At 40.4% G+C, this 22,169-nt stretch overlaps 1 protein-coding gene across 1 annotated transcript; it reads left to right on the top strand.

The window, feature by feature from the left end:
- The first annotated feature begins 435 nt into the window (after window positions 1-435).
- Window positions 436-21,022, top strand: LOC130152367 (aprataxin and PNK-like factor). Its single transcript, XM_056345847.1, is given in 10 exon segments — window positions 436-578; window positions 580-662; window positions 665-737; window positions 739-834; window positions 11,786-11,888; window positions 11,890-11,912; window positions 14,494-14,540; window positions 15,837-15,854; window positions 15,857-15,874; window positions 20,599-21,022. Coding segments are annotated over 10 exon segments (795 nt in total). The 3' UTR covers window positions 20,790-21,022.
- Window positions 21,023-22,169: the final 1,147 nt, after the last annotated feature.

Raw genomic sequence — 22,169 nt, 5'->3', positions numbered from 1 at the left:
CTTGCACGCTGTTTCAACAAGCCAACGGATATTTATTATACAAAGTCATGCAAATACGTAAGGTTTCCAAAAATTCATTATCATAACCTCCTCCCTCTGGCGCCTCTTCAGGATGTACTTTTCATCTTATTGGGCAGTTACCTAAATTTCCTGCTTACCTTTGCATACATTAGCAGTCTGTTGTTTAGTTTCTGTTACCTACTAGAGTTCTTTACACTTCCATCATCTAACCTTTTGTTCAAGTGTAACACATCTGCTGGCTAACGATGAGCCCCAAGCTAATATGTGCCCACGGGGCTGGTTTTAATCTCTATCAAGGTCCTTTCCAGCCTGGGCTCTACTATGATTCTCTCACTTTGAAAACAGGAATGATGAGGCAGAGTTTGACCTTAAAGCTTTTAGTTCTGAAGAATATACATTTTCAGGTCCTTCAAAATGGAACCTTGTTCCACAGAATGCTCTGGATTTCCTCTTGAGAATACCATGAGAAACATGGCAGGGAATGGCAAGACTGGAACAAAATCCCCTGGAAGTTCTCTGGGAAGAAAAGATAGGCAGCGGCATAGTAAATTGTCTAAAAGGTCAGATCTCCAGTAAAGGAAATAGAAGTGAGGAAACAGTAAACAAAGAGCAGATGACTGGTTCTGCAAGCCAACAGGCTCACTGGGCAGGACTTCCTGATCTTTTGGTGCCCAGGAAGGGACTCTTGAGCCTGATGCAAATCTGGATTACAAGACAGATTTCTGATTCAACCAGAAGTGCAGATACTTCAGAAAGCTCCAAACAGAACAAGCGTAAGAGGACACCTTGCGTGTATGGAACGGGCTGTTACAGGTGAAGCAAAAATAAACCCAGCTTAAGCTAGCTTGTTATTAAGAAGTACTGTATTAGCTACCGAAAACAGTAAAGTCGTTACAAGCTTTGATTTGAAAGAAATCTTTTGGTAAATGGGGACTGATGAGAAACCAATGGCATAGCAAGAATTTTAAAAGTATAAAAGGAGGAGCCAGGATGTCTTGCTAACTTCCAATATAACCTAAACAAGGGATGATGTACTTCAGCAGATTAAACGATGCAGAGTTCTAGGAAATAAGAAACAAAGGTCCACTTTAAAAAGGAAAGAAATAAACCCCCCTGTGTGTACAGTACATGTACCGGCAGGGAGAAGAGATGTAAATGACTGAAATGCCCAACATAGACTCCGTAGGCTTGTTTTATTTGCAGCTGAAACTTTTATGAAAGATGAAGTTATTGTATGCTTTGTGATCTGACTATTTAAAATGCTTATTATTTGTTATCCCTAAATAATGGGGAATTACTTCTGTTGTAACTTGGCCAATCTGCACCATTTTTTTTTTATATTTTTTTTTTTTTAAGCATTCAGTCCCCTCTTAAAACCAGAACAAGTCACACTTATAAACTCCTTGTGAACCCTTATCTGGTCAGTGTCTTTGGTGATACTTCAATTGAGGGATGATTTTTATTTTTTTTTCTGCTACTCATATCCTCTCAATTCACAATCTGTCATACAAATGTTTTGTGCGATACAAATGTTCCAGCAAGATGCCAAAAACCCCAGTGCTGAGTGCCTGGTCTCCTGCTAGTTCTTTCTGCCCAGAAAAGATTTGTAATGCCATGTGTTAATATATTGAAGAGAAGATAGGCGTCTAGAGGTGTTCCTGAGGGTAGCAAGTGACCAGTGACCTGAGAACTGCCTTTAGGAGATTTTAAGCACTACATAAATCTATGTACATTGTAAGCACAAAAGATAAGGCTAATCCAGGAAACAGGAGGTCCTGTGATTTTTAATTTTTTTTTTAAATATTATCACTGTTACTACTTTTGTATTTTTTACCTCTTCCCCCAAGGGGCTTGAGTGACAGTAAAAACTTAGGTTGTTCAGCAAACAAGCAAGCACAAGTAAATGGGTTCTTGTGTATGTTTGGTGTGCCTGTTGCTGCAGATAACTGCGTAAAGCTGTTGTGTTCATGAGTACATCAGACTTCCAGTTTTCATGTAGCATTCCTTCGCATATCTCAGGTTTTGCCCTTCATGATTATGAGGAGGACATGGTTCATTAGGCAGCCAAGCTGATCCAGTAGTACAAATGCAGCCTTTAGTTTGCTCCAGCTACTTTTCATTTTGCTCAGACAAGTTTTCCCCTCTGTGGGGGTGAAGCTGATTCAATGCTCTGACACGCTGAAGGATTCCTAATGTTTTGGAAGGCAAGTTTTAGTTACAGGTAACATGCAATAGGAGTCTGCATGTGCACGTTTCTTCTTGGGTCTTTATTCTAAAACATTTGCGGCAGTACTTTTGGGAAGTGTTGCTTTATAAGAAGAAAAGAATGCTCTGAAATAGCACGTAACAAAATCTTACTTTGTTGGAGAAATTTGTAAATAGGAAGTATCAAAACCACCAGCTTTGGTCTTCAGGAAATGTGATGAGACTAAACCTGCTTGTTTGCAAAGAAAGGTGCTTTATCGTCTGTCCTGTATGTGCTTTTAATGCAAGACCACCAAGTAGTCATTCTGCATCAATGAGATAGCTATGTTGCAGTAAAGCAAGCCATTGCAGTTACCCATATTCTTGACAGAAGTGTACATAAGTGTGATGTGAATGGACGCTTTGAAGGAACGCATTGATAGCGTATTCAGTTTTTGATTGTGTAGTGTTTTCCTTGAGCAAAACCTGTTTTTTAGAGTTGCTAAGGAAGAGGAGCTGCTTTGAGTGCTCTTTTGAGTATGATGAGTAGCTGGTTTTTGTCTCCTTCCATTAATCTTATGAAAGGTGTCTTCTAGCACAATGTGCTGTAGGAGTCAACGTCTTAAATGAGGACTGCTTTGGTAACCATAACATTTCCTTACAGTGTTCTTTCTAGGTGAGGTTTCATATAAAATGTCATTTTTCCAATAACTGAATGCTCTTCAGTTTTCTAATCCGTATTTTATAAACTCCTAGTAAGAGATACTTGTCTTCTGCATATGACAGGCACCTTTGGTGGGTGCGTGGTTGAACAGCACAAATGGAAAAGATGAAATGTTAGTTTAGTTGATTTTATTAGATGTCTCTAACACATAGCTGAAATGTTTAGGAAATAACTTTGTAACCCATAGCTCAGTTTCTTCATTTATGAATTTGAAAACACTGCTTTTTGAAAGAGTCAAGCTTGATTCACACTTCTCTCTGCAGAGATTCTTCTTCTTATCCTCCGTCAGTGTGGGATTCTCTTCCTGTGGCAGTCTGAAGCTTTTTCCAAATCGAAAGAAACTGCTGTTACCACTAGGAGGCAAGTGCTCTGTCTGTGTTATATCTGACTATATTTGTTGTCAAGGAACTTACTCTTTGAATACTGTCTTGTGTTCATTTTCTTGTCTGCTGCTCGCTTTTCAGAAGTTAAAAGAATAGGGATTTAAAAATAAAAACAAATCCAAACCCAACCCCCATTTCGAGTTGCGTAGTAGGGGTGTGGTACAGCTGAACTCTCATCTCTGAAATTGTAATTTCACAATTTTTGTCCACAATTCTATCCTTTGGCTAGCCTGTGGTACAGTTCTGTGCTGACTGGGTGTGTGTGAATCTTTCCTATAACTGTCAAAGCAGGGCATGCTCAACCAGCCTTTGGATTTGTATGTGCATTCTTCTAAATACTGAGCTCTTTGTTTATGAAAAGAAGTATTTTTCATTTCACCTTCAGCTTGTAAATCTGGCAGCTACAGACTTGCATCTGTCTTTTTATGAGACCTGTTTTCTAGTAAGACTTACAGTTTAGAACTTATAAACATCTTACACGCACTTGTGGCATTAACTTCAGGCTTGAATACTATGGCTTTATAACTAGTGCTGGTGAGTCATTGCAGGAGCGGGCTGGAAACTAGGACCATGCGTGGCATGCGCGCAGCTTCTGAAAGTGTATAAAAACTCGTGCTTCTGTACAGTAAATTGACATTTGCTTGCATCAAGCTGCGTCCCGTCTCTTCATTCGCCGCAAATTGGTGACCCCGACGTGATGCGTTTAAGGATCTAACGCGAAGGGCTCTCGAATCGCCTAACTGAGTGACATGCAGCGAATCCCACAGAACTTTGAATGATCTGCTGAAAGGAAGCAGGAGCCGGCCTGAAATCCCTCCGGAGTTGAGAGGTGAGCTGTGGGAAATCCGTAATGGGGAATCAGGCTTCGTCCCCAGAAAGAGACGTATATGGACTCATGAAGGGTCTTCTAGTCAGATCAGGGAGTCCGTGCCTCAATCTCCTCAAATGGTGACCCCTATGGTGGTGTTCCGAAGCCTTGGAAGAATAAGGACGGAAAAAAGACAGCTCGTGGAAGAGGGCTGCGTTCCGGAGGAGACGGCTTGGCTGAACGATCGTCTTGCTGTCTGGACCAGGCGGACAACCTAAACCCCGAGGATAACGCCTGTATGCATCGAGACAGGTGAGCAGCCAAGAAACTTTAGAGACTTTGAAAGAATGAAAGTGTGTACAGACAGCAGCCAATTGTATGATGCTGCCGTGGAGGGGAACTCCGTGTCGGGAATGCATTTAGCATCTTGGTGGCAAATTCTGACTACTCTTTGCCAAGTGTGGACTAATTCTACTAACGTTGCTAAACCAGAGGAAGCTGTAAATTCCACCGACAGCGTGACTCTTCTCAAGACACCGTCAGTGATGGTGATTCTGTCCACACCTCCTCTGCCCCCAAAGCTTCTGTCACTGACTGCAGCGACCCTCACAACACAGGACCAAGCACGGGAACAGGACAACTCGGACAATGATTTTATTGATACTGATAAACCTTTTGATGCAGGTCCTATAGATCTGGAAAAGGAGCTAGACCTTTCCCCCACCCCCTTGTCTCTCCTGATGCATTGATTGTATTTTTGGGGAGGGTGAAAGGGGGTCTGAGGGATTGGTGGCAGGAATGCAAGTGGGAAACACTTAAGTGATGGGTTTTGGGAGTCGCTAGGGCATGTTCAGTATTTTGTCAGACAAATCAACCTGCAGAGTGGCAGCCTGTGCAATACGAGGCTGTTAAAGGGTTAAGCAAAGCAGTGCGGGAAGGGAGGATTCATAGCACATTTGCTATGTCCCTTCTTGAAGTGATGGCAGAGCCTTATACACTCACACTGCATGATTGGAAGTTACTGCTTTGTATGGTACTAACTGATACAGTATATGATGTGGTTATCTGATTTTTGTGAGCTATGTGTAGTGGCCTTGACTGAAAACCTTAATCGGGGAATTGCTGTTAACTATGAGCAGTTGGCTGGAGCAATTAACTGTGCCGATTCTGTGACTCAGGCAAGGTATGCCAGGGACAACTGTTTGCAAATGAATGAGATGGCTATTAAGGCAGTCAGGATGCGGGAGTCTTGCCACAGTCTTGCAGGGTCCTAGAGAGTCACTAACTTTAATACTAACGTGATTGATTGGCTTCAGAATATTTTGCAACAAGTCGAACATCAGGAAGCTCAAGGGTTGCTTTTAAAACAACTAGCTGTGATAATGTCAATGAAAATTGTAAACTGGCAACTTTCACAATCGCAACCCCAACATGTGTCAAATGATTGTAACGCAGAACTCACAGCAGACTGTAATTCTCAGGCTGAGTTCTGGAATGCAGCATAACAGATTTTTGCTTCTCTAATCTCTTCTGTAAGAATAGTACACGCTTTTAACTTGCTTAGTAAATTAGGCTGCTAGCTTGCTGAACAAAGTAATACTACAAATACTATTTTTTTTTTCTGGCTTATTAACAGATGTTGATTCTGTCCATCACGTGTTGCTACAGAACCGAGTTGCTGTTGATTTTTATTATTAGCACAGGGACACAAGTGTGAAGACTTTGATAGGATGTGTTACGTGAATCTGAGTGACCGCTGTGAATTAATTTACAAAAGTATACAAAACTCAAAAGCCTTAAAACAAAGATCTGCAACAGAGCCAGGGGCGGGATGCCTTTGGTCTCTTCTCATGGCTGGGAAACTTTGGGCCATGACTCAAAAGTATTACAGGATTTATTATAATTATCTTTAACCACCTTATTGATGTTTGCCTTATGTCTCCCATACCTTTTTTTCCTGTATTTAGTTGATTGTAACATAAATCAGGTCATGGTCACCCAGCTACACACAACCTTTGCATTGTCGCAATTAAAAAGCAAAAAAGAGGAGGACAGAGAATGTCTGAAGAGAGATGTAGGAGAGGAAGCTGGAGAATATTTGACCTAACAAGAGATGAGAAAACAACTAGGTATTTTGAAGGAGAATAGGAAAGATAAACATGGTTGTTTAGTGTTTAATAGGTGTCTGCACGCTTGTAGAGATATATAGCTATGTAACTACATGAATGATTTCTGCCCTGAGCCTGGTGGAGCATACAGCTGCAGTTTGTGTCCGGGCTCAGATGTAAATAGGGGCTTCTCTGTTATGGTAAAAGTGTTTCTCTTTGCATAAAAAAGAGAGGGAATGAAGGGAATGACCCCAGAGGTATGTTCAGAGAAGGCATGCGATGTTTCGAACTTTTTGACTGAACCAGTTCTTGTTTGGTGTGCCCTTCCACCTATGTATAATGTTAATCCAAAAGAAGCTGGTATTGTTTACACTTTGAATGTCAGTAATTGTCTTTCTGTAGATGCTAATGTAGTAGGAGGCTATGATGGGAACGTGTCGCAGCGGTTCTTCTCTTATCCAGAGTAACAGCAGGGAAAGCATTAAAGAGTTAAATCACCTTGTTTGATAAGCAGTTAAGAATGTGAGTCAAAATTGCCACTGCTTTTTGTTGTTGGTTCAAGGACATGGCTGTGAGGATTTTGATGGTATGTGCTGCGTGGATTTTAGGCACCCCATTGCAGCAACATGTTAACAAAATCTGAGAAAATTTCAGCCTTTTTGGCATCCATTCACTCAATTGGCAGTATTGTTTGTTTGCTATTACCTTGGTTGCAGTCATGTTTGCAAGGGCCCTGCAGAACATGGCAAACCTGGTACTAGCTGTTCAAAAACAAAAAGGGGAAATTGTAAAATTGTACAGAACAGAGACAGTGGGTTATTTTGACATTGTTAATATGTCTCAGTTGGTTTTTTATTTGTTCTATTACTTGTGCCTTGTTTTTGCTCGATTTCAGGGGTTCTTTTTGTGCAACAGGAAGGGGGAGATGCAGGAGCGGGCTGGAAACTAGGACCATGCATGGCAATCAGTTAGCTGAGAGGAATGTGCTCGGGCTTGTCTGGACAACAATTAACGTGATGAGGCATGTTTGCAGAGCACAGGGGAGTGGGAGACGGATGGCGCCAAGGATGGCGCCAAGGAAAGGTAACACCTTGCTGTTAATTGCTGGTAGTTAACCACCAATCAGGGATTGCCTAGTATGCAATGCTTAGCTTCAAGAACCAATCTGTTTAAAACGTGCAGCTTCTGAAAGTGTATAGAAACTCGTGCTTCTGTACAATAAATTGACATTTGCTTGCATCAAGCTCCGTCCCGTCTCTTCATTCGCCGCACGTCATTACGTTTTACTTACCAGTTTCTTTAGTAGGCTGAGAAAATAAGCCCTTGAGATGGCAGGGGTCTCCTGCATGTGTTTAAGAAGAGCCAGGGATTCTGACCTTACCACTTAAATTTGTTTTAGAAAAAGCTTTTAAGATGCTTTTGGGAGCTGCATAGATGAAAACTGTCTTGAATATTTCACTGAGCAATGCTCAGCTCGTGCTGGAGATGACTGCATTGATTCTGAAGAACTTTGTAAGTGTTACTTGCATAATTTTTTTTTGCATAATTTTCTTTCAGAAATTCAGAGCTTCTGTGTATGAGAAGGCAACTCTCCTAAAACTTTATTCTTAAAATAGGCTTTTAATTGGTTATTTTTTGTGCGATTAAAGCTTAATGATTTAGTTTTGATCAAATTAATAACGTATTCCTGTGCAGCAAGGTTTTTTTGTAAAACTAACTTTGGAGTGCAGCTTCCAGCATGAAAGGTGCTGTGCTCTTACAACTCAGATCTCTTGTATTCATAAAAACCCGAACAAACCCTCAAACAAACCAAACTCTTAATAAAAGGAAGAAGATTTTTGCAAGAAGGGATAATGTGTACTTAATATTAGCTGTGCATTTCTCTGCTTCTATTTATTTTGCTGGATATCGTTGCACAACATCTAGAAATGGTGTAAGTATAAATTATCCACATAAAGGTAAGATAAACTATGATGTTACTAGTCCTGAGCATCTGAAATAGGACGTGTTTGAGGTGCTTCACAGGTGATGTATAATTTGAGGAGCATCATCCACTGGCCCAAAGAATCCTGAGGCCCAGTGATAGGGTGCGTACATCAAGACCCTTCCCTTTTTCTTGCTTCCTCCTATACAATTTTTTTTTCTTTTTTCTCTCCTGCAATAAAGGCTCTTTGGTATTGGCCAAATAGCTTTTGAAGTAAATTCATGAAAGGAACTGGCTATCACCTAAAACAGAATAGGTTAGCTAACTGGCAGCTCTTAGGCCTTTTTTCCTTCATGACTATGATGCTGCATGTATCTTATTGTAGGAATAAGTGATATGGAGAAATAGTGTGAAATGGGGACAATGGACACCGACTGTGATTGTATATGTCTGCTCGGGAATGTGGGTATGGTGACTGGTCATGGGTGCGGTGTCTGGTCACATAGGCACACAGTTTTGAGGAGACACCTGCCCTTCTTCCTTTAACAAAGGGGCTATTTAAAAAAGAATGAGAAAAGGATGAGAGATATTCCAATGCTGTCTAGAGGGAGGGAGTGCTAAGTCTCCTTGCTGGAGGAGATCGGATGGTCACAAGGACATGAATCACCTTTCCTTGCTGAAGAAGATCGGATGGTCACAAGAACATCAATCACCTACAAACCTGCAAGACCACCACATTCCAGGAAACGGACTGATAAGCTAATTAACATACAAAGCGGGGTTTAGGTAACGAGTATGTATAGGCGTTAATTGAATATTCATTTGTTTTATTGTATAAATGTGAGATGGTTCGTCACTTCGGGTATGCACGCTTGTGGAGGAGCGTCACTTTGGGTATGCACGCTTGTGGAGGAGCCATCCCCCGTGCATCTGCGCGCAATAAACATACCTACTTTATAACTTTCGAGTTACAGAGTCTAATTCCGCACATCATAAGTATTAAAATGATTTCACAGAGCATTAGCTGCTTCTGTGTCCCTTTGAGAAGATGAATTGTGTTTCAAATGACTGAACTCAAATTCTGGCTAATATTGCTGGTACGTTAGCTCTGTGCATTTAGAAAACAATGCAAGTAGCCTCTAAAATGACTTGGTTTCATCCCATTTATTTTTAAATGGCAAAAGAAGTAGGCAGCCAGCCTGAATGTGGCGTTAGAAGTGATGTTTTCTGAGAACTTGTAGAATAAAAGACTGGTAAATGCAGCCTTGCAATGATATCTAGCGAAACAGTATTTACTTACCCTACAGTCTGCAGAAATCAACAGAAAAGACCAGAACGAGGCGTCTGTCACCTGTGTAAATAGGACTAAGGGACACTGGATCTCTGATAAGTAGCTCCTGGAAGAGTTTATCTGTAGCTTGCTTGCTGAGTTTCCCGAGTGAAAGATACCAAGCAGACGGCGATGTAAAAGTATTAATACTAAATATCTAATCTGTTTTCAGTGCCTGAAAGGAGGCCTGAATGGTTAGTAGGGCTCATGGTGCTTAAGTAATCATTTTGCAAAAGCTGTAACAAAAGCTTTTTCTCTTACGGTGTTGGTTGAAATGCTGAAAATAATACTGACTGTTCCCTAGAAAGTTCATAAGAGCCCGTTGTGGTCAGTGAGGAAGCTGCTGTGTATGTCGCTAGCTGCATACGTGCTTCTGGCTTGGTGTTTCTAAATGCAGCTGTAACAAGTGCAAATGACAGCAGTAATCCCTCTGCAGTTTCAAGTTATCATTGCTCTTGCTTGAGGCAAGCAGTTCACTTTTACAGTTTGCACAAAGATGTTGATTATGTACACTGGGAATTAGTGGTAAATCACTGAAGTATTTTGTGTATATCTTTTGGAAAATCATTTATTAAAACATCTCACTTTTCTTGCTTTCAAATATGCTTGAAAAAAAGTGTCTCTAAAAGAAATCAGAGGGAAAAAGTAGATTTGCTTTTAGTACAGTATGTTCATTATGACATAATTTTTTGTAGTGTCTTTTGATCTGCCCCATGAATTTCTCCTGAAGTCATAATGTATTTTTCTGTGTTCTTTTTAACATCACTTCTTCACAAAGTGATGTTGTTTGTAGCTGCCTTGTCTTGTACGGTGCTCTCATCACTAACATCGGTGTGGCTCAGCTACACACAGAGTTATGTCTTACGGTACAACTTCATGTCATCGTTGTGATTTGGTATTTCAAATAAAATGCCACGGTAGCCAAGGCAAACCTGAGAGCATAATCAATGTAATGTCCAGGAGACTGCTCCATTGTTTTGCCAATTGATGGGGTCAATAGATAGCACACAGACACCAATACAGAAGATACCCTTGATGCACTGTTTGTTTCAAATTAATGCAGAAAATAAGGCAATATGCACATACAGAAGGATTAGCCTACGATACCCTGATTCAAACAATAAAACAGATAAGCAAGGCAATGCACCTAATCGTTACTATTCACAGCTAGCTGTAGTGGTTCAGAAAGATACATCACCTGTTGCCCTAACAGGTTGCCATCCTCCAGCTCTGCAGTCGCTGGGGAGCCCCTGTTGCACGAGGGTCTGGAGAGCCTGTCCCGGCAGCTGGGAAGTCCTGCGCAGGGCATCTCCTGGTAGGTGAGGTCTGCAATGTCGCTGCAAGAGGGTTCAGCTTTTATACTATTAACAAACAAGCTCACGTAATTCCAAACGTGGAAACATCTGGTTTCACTCTCCTGTCAGATGCCACCAAAGCCTGGCCAGGGGTTGGGAGGAACCGAGGGAGTTCCTGTTATCAACTGGATTTTAACCACCGGTTTCCAGACAAGGCCAAACAGCTGGATTCATGGCTTTGGCCGCCCGCCTCTAAGCAAGGAAGGATGCGCTGTCTCTTCTCTCATGATTATAGTTTATCCAAGGAGCATCTTTTGCTAATGGCCGTACATGGTTCACTAATGACCGTGCATATTTCGCTAATGATTGGATACTAAATACATATATTTAAGGTTGGGTTGGCGGGTTCTTTTGGAGGTCAGCTTTGGCTCAGGGCCTGCTGCTCAGGCCCCAGCACTTCATCCCTCTGGAATAATACACTGGCATTTGAAGTGTTCAAGTGAGTAGTAACTTGCATACGGAACAGAAGTAATGATTGAGACATACTGCCTGAAGCTCACAGGTGATCACCCAAGAGCGTGGGAAGGCTTCAGGACTGCAGTTGCTCAGCTGCCATGGGTTGGCCCTCGCAGCTTGAGCTCAGACTTTGCGAGAGGTTTGTGTAGCACTTGGTAACTCCAGAGGGAGTCATGACGGAGCAAGCCACGGAGCGAGATTCATGCTATGGGACTACATCAGTAGATTGTGTATGTGTTGGAGGCCTGAAACGTAAAGCTGATGATGGCAAATAGGAGAATTCATGTTTTAACCTCTTGCAGCCTCTGCTGAAACAAAACTTTTCTTCAATTATCCTGAAAGCAGGTCTTACATTCTGCATCAAGTTAAACATTAAAAGCTTCTCTTTCTGTAACCACTGAAAATGTCACTGATTCAGTAACACCTTTCTTACCTCCACTTCTCCTGTTTAAATGGAATAGTCAGTTCTTGATCTATATTTGTCTTTTGCAGGAAGAATCCCATTCACTTTCAGCAGTTTAGTCACCCTAATGACGATGACAATCATGAAACAGAGATCGTAACTCAGGATAACAATGATAACCGGCCTGAATGGAACGTATGGAACGGCTTGTTATAGGTAAGAAGCACTGTACAAAATGGCTTTTCTTGTTTTACAGGTTAAGAATGTTCTCCCCTGGAGTTGCAAATTGACAGTAGGATAGTGATGTTAAATCTTGACTGTGGCTTTCCAAATTTACTGACGCCAGACTGCTACCTTTATGCCACCAAGGTCTGTGCAAAGTATTTGTGATTTCAGCTGGTGAACATGAAGCCTTGACTTTTGGAACCTGTTCAGTGGCCTAGAGATCAAAACTTTCTCATTTTTCAACCTGTAGTAAACTGTTCTTGTATAGAAACAATAATTTATTGTTACATGTTCTTCTTGATATGTAACTTTTAGTTCAGATTTTCACAAAATATTTGTTAAGATTTTGTACAAAACCTCTATTTTAGTTAGTATTTGATTTGTTAGAAAGCATAATTTAGGTACCAGCAAGAAAATCCACTTTATGGCTGACTGCTGTTTCTTTTAGCAGCTGTTGATTTTCTTCAAAAGATCCTTTTGTTCCATTTGTTTCTCAATATCTAGGTTTTACACTTGTATTTAGCAGAGTGTAATGACTGCTTTGTAATTGATGCAATGGACAAAAGGATATATTTTGAGACAACAGCCCTTTTGTGGGGGCATATTGAAACTAACAGCTGCTGTTAAAGATTGTGCTTGAGCAGAAACATTTTCTCTCTCCCTGGAAGCGTGATGATCCTAAAGAGCGTGTTCTTTATAAAGTGTAACAAAATGGGAGTAACTTTTAAGGAAAAGCCATCTTATGTTCAACTAATGCAGAAGTGTTTCTTTTCTCAAAAAACATCTGTGAGATGAATTTCTCACCTCAGGATGAGAAATCTAGGTTTATACCGCTCCTGAAATTGCCAACATACTTTTCAGGAGTACAATGGACACTGTCCAAAACTAAAACTGTCTCTCCTTGCAGATAAGTCAACTCCTGTGCTTTATTGGTTGATCATTTCTTAAACAGTGTTTCATTCTTTTTGGGGTAGAAGAAAGGAGGCACCCACAAAGCAATGATAATTCTTTCCACAAAGCAACAGGTGTCATTTGAAGCATTTTGATGTTATTTTTGTTGTCTTTATCTGTTGGCTACTACTGGAATACATAATTGAGTTATCTAAATGGTGTGCCTTGAGTTGGGATCAAATGCTCTGATGCTACCAACACTTGCAAAACACTGGATTAAGTAACTGTTCTGTTTCAGTACGGTATTTAATAGAAAGCTGTACTTGCATGTTTTTATTCAGATAACTATCCCTTCTAATGCACATGAAATGCACTTTGGGATAGCAGTAGCTATAAAACTGTAAATCAACTTCAAGTATGTGAATGTGTAACAATTTATTTGATGTAAAAATAAGATTTTCTTACTGAAGAGTATTCTATTTTTGAAGAATAAGAAAACATAAACAACTAGTTTTACAAGGCAGTCTTCACAGCAAGGGTATTTTGTAAAATATCAAAAAAATTCTGCAGTTATAGAAATTAATCTTGTGTTTCAAGCAATGTCAAATGGTAGTTTTACAAGGCAGTCTTCACAGCAAGGGTATTTTGTAAAATATCAAAAAAATTCTGCAGTTATAGAAATTAATCTTGTGTTTCAAGCAATGTCAAATGGTATGCCATTCTTAAATAGTGGGCTTTAATTGTTGATTCTTTTTCAGAAGGAGAAATTAGGACAACTGAACCAGTTTTCTTCCAAAGTTAGAATTTTTTTTAATTTTAATTTTCTGCACAGAAGTAAATTGAGCTGAAACAATTTTAACGTGCGGCTCTAATACACTAAGACAACAGATCAGCACGGTGTAAGTGGGACCAAGTTAAAACATTAGAACAGCATTGGATAACTGCTTTGGGGGGTGGGATAAATCAGTGTGTTCATGACCTGGATCGCAGCCTGAATGAGGGGAGCATTTATTGCAGATCAAAGAGTAAGTTGACTTTAAATTTTTAATTTTCATTGCATTGATGCTGTTTTTTAATAGAAGACATATACACTTGTATATTGAACTTCCCAGATTGCAGCAGCATATTGCAGAAATTAGTAAACTCTCTTAACAGTCCTTCTTTGGCCTTTCCCTGTGATACTTTGAGACAGGCAATTCTTTTCAATTTCTTTAATTTTCCCAAACTATTTGATTTTTAGCCTTATGTTGCAGAATATGGAAGTTACGGCTGGGTATCTCAGACTTGTGATGCACTGTGTGTGCATTGCACTTTATGCACCAGAGGTTATGTTCTGGTTTTGGTTTTAGTGAGAGTAAATAATTGGATCAGTTCTTATTATGCTGAGCAAATGCATCTCATCTTACAAGTTTGGAAACTATCTCATCCCTTGGTTTTGATCAGCTGTCTTTTTTAATTTTTTTTAAAAGGCTGAAACAAAAGGAACTCTTATGGAACCCTTTTTTTCTTCCACCCTACATTACGTAAGCTGAGACACTGCAGTAAGGCACTGGTCACAGAATTTTATTTTAAAAAGAAGTGAAAATTATTCACAAAATACAAAGGAGTTCTGGGAACTTGTTAGGTTCTTGTTAGGTGTGGAACAAGGTGGCAAATCAAGCTTTTACTGTTTTCTTTGCAGGAAGAATCCACAGCATAAACTAGAATACAAGCACAGTGCACCTCCAGGTAAGCCAAGTTGTTCAGTATAGCTCAAAGTGGGGGGAAAAAACCCCCAAACCCAGTAATGGATGCCAACACCTTGGAATAAAATGCTTTAAGTGAGAAAGTAATATTGCATTTGCAGCTTGCTCTGTATTGCCCTGCACCCTTGCTCTTCTTGAGCATGTGGTGTTGCCGTTGTCTGTGATAAGGAAGGTAAGGCTGCTTGGCCGCTGCACACTTACATTCACTTTTTCAAATGTTTTTCAACTGAAACAAGATGGTCTGGGTCAGACACCACTGACATAGTTTGTATGCTTTATATCTTAGGATTTGACAAAAATGCCAGATGGCAAGTGGCTGTTTTCATGAGTTTAACAGGTTTTATTGAAAACTAAGCATGGTATAGCATGGTCTTACCAGATCTCTCTATTCTGCTTCCTCCATTTGGAGCTGGAGTGTTACAGTGAAAACAGGGAATATACTGAAGTATTTCTCAACATTTCAAATGGATACTGCAGTAATTTTTTTCTGTAGCTTTTTTTCCCATCCCCACAGCAAAATGTGTGTATCCCTATAGCATGTATGTTCTGTTGAGGCTTGGAGGGAATATAATTAAAACTGAATCTGAGATTCTATTCTAAAAGTCTTTTTGTATTCCAGTAACTAGACTTGTTGAAAAACACAGGGGAATATACTGTTTATATTTTGTCTGTTCTTAGAGAATTCAAAGATGTACTTTGCATTCTTTTTGTGCTTTTTCTTAATTATTGGACTTGGAGGTTTTTTTTTTTCCAATTTAATTCCCAATGCAAAAAGACAATACTTTAGAGCAGAACAGTTAGGGAAATGTAATGATAATGCATTTTACTTCAAAAAATCAGGATTATGACATTACCCCTGCCCATGGCAGGAGGGGTGGAACTAGATGACCTTTAAGGTCCCTTCCAACCCAAACCATTCTATGATTCTATGGTTATTAAGGAGAAATTGCATTTATGGAAACAATGGTGTAAAATATTTAAGTGCTTTGAAATACTGCAATTGTCTGCTGTAAAAACCCCAGCCAGTACTGATGATGTTTGTCTACAGACGGCATAGTTCATAATTGTAAGAACAGTTCATCTGGGTAATCTTTAAAGAATCATTTAATACAAAAAAAAAGGTTTTTGGGGGCAGCAGAGTAGTTTTTATACTTGTAAATACAGCACAACCATTGCAGCATTTCTTTTAATAAGCCAGTCTTCTGTTGTAGCAACCTCTCCAAATAACCCTTATTGCTAGGTTGTACTCTGTCCTGGCTAATAAAATTTCTTTCTTTAGTAACTGAAAGAAGAACACGACAAAAACTTCAAAAAATGGTATGTTCTGATGTTTTGAATGGGCCCATCAGCATGGGATGCAACTGATCTGCTTTGGGTTTTGGGGCATTTAGTGGTGCTGGAGATGCTTGATAATACTTACCTGAGAAGAAGGTAGTCATTATTTTAGTAAAACTCTGCTTCCTTTTTTGCAAGTAATAGTGCTGGAATTGAATTCCTGTGTGCTGAGCACACCTGTCCTTCCCTGGAAGCAGGCAGCGAAACAAACAAATGTTTTGAGAGACATGTGTGACCAAGTCAATTCTTCCTTCCTTGAACAGGGTTCATAACAGGATGAAAGGAGCCAATAGTTCATCCACAGCTAGTTAAGGTTACCCCATGAAGACTGATTGCTCTTGAAACATTGAGATACTCCTGCATTGCATTGACCTCTAAATAAATGTCAAAAGATATCTCTGGATGTGGTGATGAGCTTTTCTTATATTTACTCTGAGGTACTGATGTTACAGGCTTGTTAGGACTGAAGTGTCGAAGAAGGGTAATGCCTTTCAGCTGGGGGCAGTGTTCGCTATGAACTACATACGTATCCTTCGAACTTTAGTTTCTAGACATCAGTGAGGATTATGTAGTATCACAGGCAAGCTGTAGTCTCTCTTGATAATGTAACCTGTAATACTATGTATGAGTATCTCCTCCATTTACCAGTAGTACACCTAGCTTGCTTTGCTGCTGCCAATAATATTAACTTACATGTTGCAGGTGCATGGGCTCCAGTTTTAAATATCCTTTAGCTCTGTTTCAAGGCATCTCTTGTATCTCAGTTTGGCTTCCAAATGTGAAGCTTCCTGTTATTTCTAAAATAATTTACAAGTGAGCGTTGAAGAGGAGTCTGAAAGCCTGATGATATGCCATCTTTACTTTCACTGGCCTGAACAAGGCATGAGGATGTGGAACTGCTGCATCTCGAGTGGAGGTGGGAACTGACTTGTCTTCTTTGAGATCACCAAGGTGTGGCTGGGCATTTCCTACAGAAATCTTCAAAACAGAGATCTGCCTTCTAGAGAAAGTAAAGTGCAGATAGCTGTAGTTTTCTAGACAAAGTGTTTTGGCCTCCATTCTGTTCTGCGACCTACTTTCCACTCAGGAATGTCTTTCCCATCCCATTTCCTTATCATGTATGTGTGTACTTCTGCTGTCACTGAATGCTTGATATGGGTGTATCTGTGCACTAGCATATTTTGAGGCATATTTGTTAGCTGTACGCTTTGCCACATCCCATGGTGCAAGTATGAGCCCCATCTTGATCACCGCTCCCTTGCAGAGATGTGCATTAAAGAGTGGCAAGAATTGTAAGCAGCGTTGTAAGTGCAGCGAGCGGTTAAGATTTTAATAATGAAGCAAGCTGGACTGTGTGCATATCTGAAGTTTAAAGCTAATCTTGAAGGTTTAAAATGTAGCTGTGTCTTTCATAAGAGGACCTTCCTTACCAGAATGGTAGATCCTGTGTGTGCAACTCATGGCAGGTGGTCAACCAGGCATGGCTATGGATGGAAAAGTGCTTCTCTTGTAAATGTGTAAATCTTTGACATGGAAGTGAAATTCAATCTGTTAAATTCAACTCCTCATCCTAAGAACGAACCAGGGAAAAATTGATATTCCATGCACAGTGGGAAGAAGGGAATTCATTAATTAAAGTTCTGTTCATATTTAATGATTGTTTAAATTTCTTTTTTCCCCTCAATATCTTGTTGACTGGCTTGCTTAGTTCTCTTGAGGGCAAAGCTTGTAAAAGGTTGCACTCAGCAAGCTCACATCTGAGGCGGTCGTACCGAGCCATGCAAGATCACACAGGCAAGGTTCCATTAGCCTTTATTTCGTGCTGTTTGGCACAACTGCACTGTTAAGCACAGCAGGATTAATTTCTGTTCAAGCGCACTGAAACTCCACCAGCCAAGAAAAGAAGGGTGCTATCTACGTGACATTTGCCATGTTTAGTTTTTAACATCGATAGTCTAATTGCTGCGAGATGGATTACAAATTGCCAATAGAGAATGTGGTCTATGTTCTGAGAAACAGTCTAAGGCTAATTACTGGGGAAATAGCTGTAAGGGAGGAAGGAAAAAAAAAAAAGAGAAAGGCTGGAGTGTGTGTTGTCATTAAATTGTCACTAGTGAATGGCTTCACTGCCTTGTTGCTACTTGGATGAATGACCTGCTGTGGCTATGGAGTCTGCAGAATTCTCCTGCACACTTCTGTGTATGTTTTCTAGCAAGCTGATCGGCTCACTTCCAAACATAACCCTTTGTAAAGGGGTGGTCAGCAAGCTTTTTCTCCCCATGTGAAGGAGATAATTTCAGGGAATGTTTCAAGGTCATATTTATAAATATGGTACTAGGGGAAAGGGAGAATTGTGCTTAATGAGCAGCTTCAGGGGCTGTGGAGCTGTATTAAACTATAGCAGAAAGAGAGGAGTGGGAAGACATGGAAGGAAGTGCATCATTCACTGCTGAAATCTAAAAACACTGGTGGATGAAAACCAACATCGTATGCTCCTCATACATTTGTAGGAAAAATATGGAAGTAATCAGTATTTTTCCAGAATTCCTGTTTCTGTTGTAAAATACCACCTGCAGTGCTGTGAAAGGGAAAAGCAGTTTTTCTTTGTTAATCTGGTCTTGGGCTTGTTATTCTCACAGGCTTAGGCTGAGAAGAGAGATTTTGTTCTTAATTTAGCATCTTTGTTTCGACTTCTCCCTCCAAGACATAATTCCTTCTGCACAACTATAGTCTGTGATTCTTAGAAAAAATTCTGCTGTTATGGGTAAACATGGGCATAATTACTTTCCTCTAAAGTCTGGTAAACAGTAAACTAGCAAGCATCATATGGGATGGGATTACAGCCGAAATTGACAGCTGACATTTTCAGGATTTTCTGCTAGGTGCTATATAGGTTGCTAGCCATAGGATATTTCTCGGTTGTAGTATTGGCTGCGTCACGCATGGCTGACTTTATTCTAGGAAGTCATTGGGTGCCTCTGTAGCACAGCTCACCCATAAAATTGTGTACCTTTGAGGGAATTGACTGCTGCTGTAAGTGCTTTTGAAAACCTTGCTATAGAGTATAAAATGTTAATCAGACCATAAGATAATTCTGGAATAGTAACATTCCACTAGCAGAAAAATGTAACTGACAGAGGATGTGATCTGACTACACCAGGTGCTGGTGTTCTTGCTTGTTCACCACACGCACAGCTTGAGTGTCTGGAGCTCTGACCTGAGGTTTCAAGAAGCTGCTAAGAAATACCTGAGGTTAATATAAACATGGATTATTTGGACTGGGTTGTGTAGCTGAGAAGACACATTTCTAGTTTCATATATAAGATGATAAGAACTGCTCAACAGATAAATCATTATGAGATCATTGACAGGTTATCTCCAGATGAGGTAAGAATGCAGAAACTGGAGGCTGGGAAGAAAAGGAACAAATACAGCTTTATTCAGGGGTGTGACTTAAGGGCAGCATACCATGACTGGAATATTAACAGTCTGTGGCTAGTTAGGAATTGTGGGCCTGTAAGAAAAAGGGAGGTAGCGTAGGCTGGTAGAGCAATGGTCGTGCACATCTGCCAAAGTCCAAAAGCAGTGGAAATAAACTTGTTAAAGGTTCACAGCTACCGATAAGTAAAAGGAGAAGGCAATGCTGCTATGGCAGCAGCTTTGCATCGATGCTACCAAGTCAGGTAGATAAGGCTTCTTCAAAAATCAGGCTTGCCCTGTCTCTGGGAACTGGTTTATATATGTCAACATATCTGAGCACTTAAAAGACTACTGCAAGACAAGCTGCCTAAAAAAGTTTAGGAACATGCAGCGAGCAGCATCCATTTCTTGTGAATAGAGGTTTCCAAGTTTTGATTCCTGCCAATGTAGAGTATTGTGACATACTGGGAAGACAGAAGGCAATTTAATCACAAAGTGTGAGCTGTGCAGAAGATGGATAGGCAGCAGATTGGACAGCAGCGCGATAGAATAGACTGAACTGGGAAGGCGGTAGGCTGCATCCAGCTCAGGAAAGAAGTGTTCAGCATTTGTTGTTTCCTTAACCTGTGTTCAGAAAGGAAGTACAGACTACACAGCACAGATCCAAGTTGAGAACGTAGGAGGTGAGTGATCTAGCAGATTTCTTTGCTCACCTGAAGCTCAGGAAAGAAGTGAACGGGAATTCAAAGCCATGTCAGATTCCAAAGAGCAAGAGTATAAAGTAGCCCTAAGTAAATATGGATGGGTGAAGGCAGAAAATTTATAGAGTCAGAATAGCTGTCTAGCAAGAGCTAGGGGCTAAATGGCAAGAAAGATGCCTTGTTTAGGTATAGAAGTAGCAGGAAGATGACCAGGAAAATTGTGTATGCCACTCCTTCAGGAAAGGAGAGTTGTCAGAAGACGTTATCTGATACCATTTTCTTCTGATATCAGAAGATGTTATCAGAAGAGGCCTGGCAACTGTTTTCCAAGTGCTGGAAGAAAAGCCACTAAGGAGAGCTTTCTTAATTGATCAGACTGGTAAGCCCTGCAGTAGTGGTCAGAGAGGGATGGTACAGCTTTACATGAGAGTCTTGAAAATCAAACACAAAATTGTCAGCATTGGATAGAGTGCTTTAGTTGAGCCTTTCTCCTGCTGAGGAGAGAGGCTAACTAGATGGCCCCTGCAAGGTCTCTTTAGTTCTGTATTTATTATTCATGAATATATGGCATTTTTGTCCCTACAGGAGAAAGGGCTGTGGAGAAAGATGAACCACATGAGTATGATCTTAATGGCAGCTTTAGAGATGATGAGGAAGAGGTGTGCGAACCTACCGATGAAGACTTTGACTGGGAACCAAGTTCAGAAGACAAGGATAACAAAGATGTTGAAATGCTTTTGCAAGAAGTGTCTAGATTTGTTAGAACCAAAAAGTAGCCATAGGGGGACAACATTACAAATGCCCAAGCTGGTTATGTTAAAACATGAATGTGTAAGGAGGGGAATTGCTTTGAAAGCTATTTTTTCCTCAGTGATGTAGGCACTGCAGGAGGATTTTAGTCAGCGAGGGGATTCAGCGGTGTCTTTCTTTTCCATATGTTTTTTTTTGTTTTATTGAGTGGTGGAGCCAGAGAACTGAGCTCTGAAAGTTTTTCGTGTTTCCTGCCCCCCCCCCCCCCCCCCCCCATCTATTTCTTATGTTCTTATGCAACACCATTGGTATTTCATAGTTTGAAACACAGTTTTAAAGGTTGTTAATGCTTCATCTTCCTGTGCTTGAAAGAAATACTGGCATTAGGAAAGCCTTTTCTTTTGCTGAAGCACAGTATATACTGTGTTGGATGAAGGGGAGTTACACTGCCCACCTGCCGTATCACAGACTAATTCTTGGCCATCACTGGGGAGTCTGTCTAAATTTTGTTAACGTTCTTTTGAGTTAGTGCAGTGCTACTGGCTTTCCTCTTTGGTGTCATTTCTTTGGTTCTCCTGATTAATACAGATTAAATACAGATTAATACAGTTAAATACAGAATGTGTAAATCACTTGAGAACAGTGTATCAGTGTATCGAACCGCATGGTTGTCTAAACAGTGACTATGGTGTATTTGTTGTTAATTACAGTAGGACCTCTTTCCATGCCTGTACCTCACTGGAATTACATTCAGTTTACAACAAAGCTTAAGTCTTGATGATTGTATTTTTGCACAATTAAACTTGTATCATACTGCGGGAAAAACGTTTGCCTGTGTCTCTGTGATTTCTAAAGACTGTTGAAGAATCTTGCCTTCTGTGTGTTTGCAGCACGCCTGAGCTTTCAAGAAAGTAAAAGTTTTAGTGTGTTTCAGTGCAGGTGACTGGAGCCATGTGAATTTGGCACCTTTTTGGACACAATCTGGAAATTCTGCAGGGGAATTATTCTTGTGTGGCTCTGGCTCCCCTGGGAGTTGGAGACAGACATCCAAATACACTCAAGCTTTTCAGCTGTGTGGCTCAATGTGCTCTGCTTAAAATGAAATGGCTGTTGCTGCAAGCTGGCATTGGGTGCTTTTGGATGTGGGGACCATCTTCTGCCAATTGTGTGTCAGAAGCTTCTCTCAAAAATTGTAGATGTCAAAAATACAAACATTTATGATGGGGAACTCTTGTGAATTTGGAGAACATCAGCTTCTGTTGGCCAACAGCTTACTGTTTGCTCAAGTTACTCCATACAGAAAGAATCCATTTGGTGTTTTGTACAGTGATTTCTGTGACCATAACCTTCCTCAAGCTAAAGCATTCTGTATCACAGCGTTAGTCTGTGAATGGCTATTTAAGCTG

Source organism: Falco biarmicus, chromosome 7 (assembly GCF_023638135.1).
Source record: "Falco biarmicus isolate bFalBia1 chromosome 7, bFalBia1.pri, whole genome shotgun sequence".
Classification (NCBI taxonomy): Eukaryota; Metazoa; Chordata; class Aves; order Falconiformes; family Falconidae; genus Falco; species Falco biarmicus.
Note: the sequence above shows the minus strand (reverse complement) of the source record. Positions and strands in the feature narration are given on the sequence as shown.